Source organism: Ciona intestinalis, unplaced genomic scaffold (assembly GCF_000224145.3).
Source record: "Ciona intestinalis unplaced genomic scaffold, KH HT000322.1, whole genome shotgun sequence".
Classification (NCBI taxonomy): Eukaryota; Metazoa; Chordata; class Ascidiacea; order Phlebobranchia; family Cionidae; genus Ciona; species Ciona intestinalis.
The window spans coordinates 2,535-10,102 of NW_004190643.1; the positions used below are offsets into that span (position 1 = coordinate 2,535).

Consider the following 7,568-nt stretch of genomic DNA (forward strand, 5'->3'; position numbering starts at 1 on the left):
TTTTGGGATTTATTTATTTTCTTTTATGTACGGCTGATAATTTAGACAACCCATTAGTGACCACTGGGTTGGAGCAAATGCCGTTAAGTATCTTGCCCAAGGACACATTCGCCAACTATGGTAGCAGCGTCGAGCCTTGAACCTATTACCTCTGGGTTACAGGCAGGCGCGCTAACCACTATACCACGGCGCCGTTCATAAAGGCGAAATAGACCTACCAAAGTGTGTAGTTTCTGTGCTTCCAAAGGGTTCACAGTTTTATACTCAAACATCCGGTGACGTGACATATTTGTTCCAACAGTTAAATTTGTACCGGGCGCTATTGCGCAAAAACACCTATAACGGCGTGGCAAGACTGGCACAGTTAGTTCATTCATTTATATGCATTCATACTAATTGGAAGACCTCCCGGCGGGATGCTTATTCGCTTGCAGTAGATCAAGCGTGAAGAAAAGAAAAAAAGGAATCGGATTAAATGTTATGAAAGTTTCCAGCGCTCCTATAGTTGTATGTTTTAAACTGCAAGTTGGTCATTGCTGTAAATATTTCATACAATGTCAAAATCTGTTCTTCAAGCAGTAGGTGAGTTTTAACTATAGATTAAAAAAAAGGTCTATTCTGACATGAGAGAGTTAAATTTATTTTAACTGGTATTGATTAAACTTACATACGTAAATTGATTAATCTCTTCGATAATCATAACGAGGTCATTTGAATTAGATACAGCGAGGAAAAGAGAATTAGTCGTATTAAAATATAGTCTGGTAAAATATATATAGTACTGTGGGGGAAGGTGGGACAAGTCTAGCATATTATATCCAAACATCCTGATCGTGTTTTAAACAAATGACAATGGTCTGTGGGTGTCGTGAGGATATGGTTTTATAATTCTTTGAATGCTCTTTACTTACTACCAAATGTGACGAGAAATTAGAATGAAAACGTGTCCCATCTACCCCCATCCTACTATATTGAAATTATGTGTTAAGAAGATTGCTTATTTTTCATGATATGAATAAATGTCTCCTTGGTTACGATAACGAAGAACAGGCGAGTTTAAAAGCGAAAAAACGGGTATAGTATCGGTAAAACAGCATTTGTTAAAACCAACTCTATACTAACTTTGGTTAAAATACGCGGCTTGATAAAACACAGAAAACAATAGCGTTTTGAATAAAAAGCGTGTCGTTACACATTACAAACAATATCATATCTGTTTTTACTTTTACCACATTTATTTAGGTTGGGTATTTTCCTTGGGGTGTTGTGGCGCTACTATTGGTGTCACTTTGTCGCATAAATGGAAGAAGAATACTGTGGAAGGAATTCATCATTCAGTGTTAGATTCTGTGTCAAATGTCGCAGGGCTTTGGGACTTTTGCCAGGTTTTTCCTTCAGGCCAAACTCAGTGTTGGCCGATTGCCGCTACATCTGTTCCAGGTAAATATAAAGACCGTATTTGTGCGTTTAATAGGATTTAGACTGCGCTGCTTTTATGCGGCCTGTTGAAATTTGAAGGAAAACCCACAGTTAATACCAGTGGGAGTCCGTAGCGCGCTCGTTAATGTTTCTAGAGCACGTTACATAAACAGACATTTTGCAGCGCTTCTACTTTTCTGTCGCATTCTGATGATATTTGGCATACTGTTGGGGTGCGTGGCTGGATTTTTGACAATCTGTTCCTTCAAATGCACAACTCTTGGACCAGAAGCACGACACGCGAGAGAAAAACTTTCCTTGTATTGTGGGTTGATGAACTTGTTGTCGGGTAACGCAGTTTGTTAGGAGTTTATTATGATAAACAACTGTTACCGTTTAAATGGGTAGCTATAATCAAAGAGTAGCATACCACATGGATAAGTCACGGTTATCGAACATTACTTTTTAACCAATTTCCTAATGACATTGCGATCAAAGACTAAAACTATAATATTTCGCATGAACAGAAAACAAAGAATAAAACACAAAAAATATTGGTTTGAAGATAGTTAACTATACAAGGTCTATCTTTTTGCTATTTTAACTTTAATTCACAAACGTGGTAGGAATCTGCGTCGTGGTAGCGACCTCTAGCTACATTTATGAAACACTGAACACGCCACCTAGTGTCGACCCAAGAGGTCAATCTGTGATGAACGAAGTTAGCGAAGCGGCTCAGGTGACTTTATTTTCAATCATAACATTTCTTTCTAATTTTTAATCTCAACACTACTTTCCTATAAATCGGGCAGCATTGTACATTGTGTCAAAAAAATGAAGAATGGTGGAAGTTAGGACACCTTAACACATAATATTCCAATATTCTCATCGTGTTTTAAACAATTAACAACAGTCTTTGGTAGTCGTGAGGATATACGGTATTGTAATTCTTTGAGCGTTCATTGTTTACTACCAAATGGAACAAGAAAATAAAAAGGTGTCCCATCTTTCCCTACCCCACGTTATATGATTTACTCAGTGTTCCTATTACATTGTGTCCAAAATAAATGGCCTGTCACTAAATTCTCTTTTATGCTGCCCAAAAAAATTATGACTATGCTGCTGATAGGTTAACTATATACGTTTTACTTCATGCAGATATCTTTGGCGTTCAGTATAATATGGTGCCTTGCGTCGGTCGTTATGATAGCTGGTTCAACAACTACAGCAGAACCAAAAGTAAAATATCATTACCCAACCAAACCGATTCCAATGCAAGAATATGTATAAATAAAGCTGGGTATAACTCCTTATATCGCCAATACATAAACGGTTGCGACAGCACGACGCTGAACATTTTCAAAATCGTTTCATTTTTGACGTTTGTCTATAACGTGGCTAAAAAAACTTGACGCAATAAAGAAACGTGTAGCCATACACACCTGCTGCCACATTAAATTAATGCCACAGTCGTTAAACACCGATGTTCACGGCCTATACTAAACATATCTCTATAGTAGGCCATAACGTGTTCTGGTTTATACACCTCGTGCCCGATTACGAGTAACCAAGTATGTTACTTTGTTGGTGGTTTTTTTGGGGGGGTAGTTTGTTTTAATAAACTGGAACAGAAAACACAGATTTTAATTGGATTTTGCGTGGGTGGCATCGGGGGAGGAAATTTGCTGAATAAGATATTTGACTTGCAGTGGCTTTTGTTGTTCTTGTTGGGAGAAAGTTAACATGGTGTCGACAAGCAACGATTTTAACGACTGTTCTTTACTTGTTTGTATCAATTACATTGGAACAAAATTTGCGATGTTTTAGACTTTTTCTGTAAAATTGTTTCTGTAAAGTGCAGCGGTCCAACAATATAGTAGGGTGTGGGAAGACAGGACACCTTTAGCACACAATATCCAAATATCCTGATCTTGTTTCAAACAATTAACAACGGTATGTGAGTCGTAAGGATTAGGTTCAATAATTCATTTAATTTTCTTTGTTTACAACCAAATGGGACGAGAAAATTGAATGAAAAGGCATCCTACCTCCCCCACACTACTATATATTCCGACAACATTTATAAGTGTGTCTTTTCAAATCAAATTTATTGTCGAAAAAACTTTTATTTTAACAGCAAATCAAATAACGAGCACCATAGAACTTCAAATTAATTACAAACAAGCGAAATACACTTTGCATATTTTTATTCTTTCAGTCTATTAGTTCGGCTATATGCCCAACTAATACCAAATGCCATATCCCCAAAAGGGCGGCATCAGCTATATACAAGCGTATCTATATGCAGGCGTAAAACCATAAATTGCTATCAAACGCATATGAAACCTAAACAACGTTCTAATTATCATTAAATAGAAATTCACTGTTTAAATATTTGTTTTCAATTTCTAAAATGGTCCTTAATGCTCAAGTATCCACAAATATTTCAAATAAGCTGAGAGTTGATTGGATTAAAGTTCAGCTCATTGTTAAAAAGTATCTCATGTTCTTCTGTGAAAAGTTATGTGATGGTCAAGGTGGGGTAAAATAGGACACATTTAAAATGGGATGGGGTAAAATGGGATATGTTAATTCTCTTTACTCGCCACAGTTGGTACTAAACAAAGACAATTTACAGAAATAAATAACCGCGTATGGCCTCGCGTAATAGCGTAGTTACTTGTTCAAAACACGCTTATGCTATGTGGAATTTAGGTGCTAACCGTATCCCACCTTACCCCACACTATGTAATTATGAATGTGGTTAATTAGGGAACACTTTTTATACGTCAGAACTAACATACTTTTACAAGTTGTTTTCTTCATGCTCACCGATGTCATCTTCGACAACCTCATCCGGCTTCATCCAATCCATGACCTTAACAATCCACACTTTATCCTTTGGGGCAAAAAAGCACCTAAAACATATACTGTTACATACGGTGAAATGTAATGCGTTGTTATGGAAGTTTAGTCCTGTGAAATCATAGAAACAAGTAAAAACAGTTGCCTGTTTTAATGTTTGCATGCTCTTATAGCATACCACTTAAAAACCTGCTTTTTGTCTAAGTTTGTATTACGTGGCTAGACAAAGTATTAAACACCATTGTTATGTTATTAAATCTATAATATAGTGAAGTGGGGTAAGATGGGACACCTTTCCATTTTATTTTCTCGTCCCATTTGGTAGTCAACAAAAAAACTTTCAAAGAATTATAAAACCTTATGCTTGCGAATCTTATAGACCGTTGTTAATTGTGTAAAACACAATCAGGATATTTAATTTGGACATGCGTGATAAAGGTGTCTCATCTTACCCTACTATAGCTATTTTGGCGTATAATACAATAACCATACAAGAGCGACTGAGTTGAATCTAATGTTGTTAAAATAATGCTGTCTGTAATAAACTAACTTATTCATTTAGCTTTAGCAAACTAAAACAACGGATATACACAAACAAAATAAACGATAATACATCGCAACCTTGAGTCACAAACAACTTTACAAACCAAACTAAACTGATGACTGGTAAAACAACACGGCACAACAAAGCGTTAACTACTCGGCGCGTGCTGCAGGAAAAGCGCCGGAATGCTACAGCGAGGCGAGGTAGCAAATGAAACACTATCACAGTGAGTTCTTTATATCGTGTTGCGTTCACTGCGAACATTGTAATATAGTGGGGTAAGATGGGACACCTTCAGAACATAATATCGAAATATCTTGATCATGTTTTAAACAATAAACAACGGTCTATATGCAAGTCGTAAGAATACGGTTTTAGAATTCTTTAAATGTTCTTCGTTTACTACCAAATAGTACGAGAATATAAAATGAAAATATGTTCTATCTTTCCCAGTGTATATGTGCACTTTTCGATTGATAGAAATCGGATGATATACACGCTTGCCGGCCATATACGTAACTTGCTGCAAGATTAACTGCAGGTAATTAATCAACTGTCTTTGACACAAGTGACCGTGTCGAGGTAACGAGTGCCAAGAAGAGACGCGCTTTTACGAAACGCAATAAAGAAAGAAATTGATTAACATCGCGTGCAAGAGCAGTATAAATGCAGCTTACCAATGTACCATGTCGCCCCTGCATATTTTTTAGATGAACGCATTTCTTTGAACAGCTGAGTTTATTATACAACCCCACTAAACCTTTTTTAAATCGAAAAATGCCTTTTTCAATTTCTTATAAAATTCGACTGTTGCTTTAGCAAAAACCCACTTACATGTAAATAACCGCAAAAATAAAAGCTCCCGCGCAATCCCCCACCCACCACACCCAGTGATAATTCCATGCCCGACCACCAAGAACCACAGCAGGACCAAACGCACGGGATGGATTTAAACAGCCCGCACCGATCCACTTTCTGTAAAAAAAAACGTTCAATCAAAATCGCTTTGACAGGACTTGGCAATAGTTACATTAAAGTGCACAAACATTCTGGCGTGTTCACGCGGTTTTACCCCCGAGGGCAGAATAAAATATCAGAATTTTAAAAGAACCTTATCCCTAGCGATACATACGCTAAACATACCCTGCAATAATTCCTTGAAACACGGTCAAACCAATCGCCAATGGCCCAGTCGCTTGGTTGTACGTCTTATCCACTACCATAGTGACGGTGAAGAACACCATACATCCTGTTATCATTACTTCACAACACAGTATCGCTGAAATATTTGCATCGTCGGGAATTAAAAACGGTCCAGGCTCGTCATTTTTAATTGCCTGTAAAAAGTAAGTTATAGAGTACATTCGTGCATTGAATTAATGGACAATTTACCTGAGCTATTACAGCACCCAGAATTGAGCCCAGGCATTGCATTATGATGTACGGAAGTAGCAACCATGGAGATAGAACACCCGCTACAGCCAACCCGACGGATATTGCAGGATTGAAATTAATAACACTGAAAAGTAAACAATCGAGTCAGTGGCCACTAGGTTTTTAGGTCCGATAAAAACATTTGTTCAAATGCGTAAGCTATATGCTTGACTGAGTCGCAGCGAAACAAAGTTAATACCAAAATATTCTCATTGCGTTTTAAACAATAAACAACAGTATATGGGAGTTGTGAGGATATGGTTTAGTAATTCTTTAAATGTTCTTTGTTTACTACCAAATGGAACAAGAAAATAGAATAAAAAGGTGTCCCATTTTCCCCCACCCTACTATATAAATGTTAGCTACACATACCATATATTCCAAAACAGTACAATAAACATCCATACAGCGAAACCAGCTTGAAAAGCAGGCATGAAAGTCGAAACCAAATAATCTGCTGCCCATTCTTGTGGTTGTATTGTACTGCAAGTAAAAATGTATTAGAACTTGAAAAAGGTTTGTATAGCAGAAAAACAGTGCGCAATTTCACATTTTTTAGTAATTAAAATACGTTTTTATTTATAGCATTTAAACACGTGTTATTCATTTACTATTTTGTCCAATAAAAAATAGGGTCACGGTACTTACCGATTTAAAGCGCTATAATGTATTGGTATGTTGGTAGCAACGACCATTGAGCCCCAAAATGTGTGCAATATCATTGTGAAAAATTCCGCCAATAGAGGTTGTGCAAGTCCAATATAAATCTTGGCACGAGACGACTCTTTCCATTTTTGTTGCAAGGTTTTCTTTTCTGCAGTCATCTTAGGCACAACGGCTCTCCTGCTGGAACAACCTGCTGCAATGCAAAAACATACTACCTGTTATTTGACTTTTTTTGCATTTCTGTCCTCCAACCATGCGTGCCTCACTCGCTGTAAAAATCAAACAGAGATTGCTATCATCGCTGCAAATTATGTGACTTACACATATAGAACAAACAAAAGTTACTACCATTGCTTTACCAACTTATGTGACTTATACGTTCTCATCAACATTAAAAATGTATCTAGTATTCCTGCTGTAGAAAGAAGCTAGTCTCTCTGTTGACATTTTTTGTCGAAACAATTCTTGGTACCGCTGTTCGTTGTCTTAATATGCTGCTTACGTGCTATACACGGGTTCATGATTTATACTGAAATCACACGCTTTCGACTGCAGCTATATTAGCGGAACTAATACTAAACGTACAGAACAATATAGTGTCACGTATTTGTCTAAATAAGTATCCTTCCTATTAATTCCA

The 7,568-nt window shown here is 37.0% G+C and overlaps 2 protein-coding genes across 5 annotated transcripts in view; one reads left to right on the forward strand and one right to left on the reverse strand.

Moving 5' to 3' along the window:
- Positions 1 to 2,856, forward strand: part of LOC100180326 (claudin-19-like) — a 3,088-nt gene extending 232 nt beyond the window's left edge. The window contains exons 1-5 of one of the 2 annotated variants that reach the window (XM_002131476.3): positions 185 to 582; positions 1,243 to 1,440; positions 1,604 to 1,768; positions 2,046 to 2,158; positions 2,578 to 2,856. In XM_002131476.3, coding sequence (XP_002131512.1) covers positions 555 to 582; positions 1,243 to 1,440; positions 1,604 to 1,768; positions 2,046 to 2,158; positions 2,578 to 2,709 — 636 coding nt within the window. In that variant the 5' untranslated portion in view covers positions 185 to 554 and the 3' untranslated portion in view covers positions 2,710 to 2,856. Of the gene's footprint in view, positions 1 to 184; positions 583 to 1,242; positions 1,441 to 1,603; positions 1,769 to 2,045; positions 2,159 to 2,577 lie in introns of those variants that run through there. The other variant, XM_018816576.2, reaches the window with a different exon arrangement.
- Positions 2,857 to 3,506: 650 nt separating this feature from the next.
- On the reverse strand, positions 3,507 to 7,535 carry LOC100175646 (aquaporin-8-like). 3 transcript variants are annotated; one of them, XM_026839494.1, is made up of 8 exons: positions 7,288 to 7,535; positions 6,911 to 7,229; positions 6,635 to 6,745; positions 6,221 to 6,347; positions 5,972 to 6,165; positions 5,663 to 5,803; positions 4,252 to 4,337; positions 3,507 to 3,930 (listed from the first exon to the last, which is right to left on the reverse strand). In XM_026839494.1, exons 2-8 carry the CDS (start codon positions 7,084 to 7,086, stop codon positions 3,866 to 3,868), a joined length of 900 nt encoding a protein of 299 aa, XP_026695295.1. In that variant the 5' UTR covers positions 7,087 to 7,229; positions 7,288 to 7,535; the 3' UTR covers positions 3,507 to 3,865. The 3 variants fall into 3 exon arrangements, with proteins under 3 accessions (XP_026695295.1, XP_002131543.1, XP_018672120.1); XM_002131507.4 differs by having other exon boundaries at positions 6,911 to 7,535; XM_018816575.2 differs by having other exon boundaries at positions 4,224 to 4,337; positions 6,911 to 7,531.
- Positions 7,536 to 7,568: the final 33 nt, after the last annotated feature.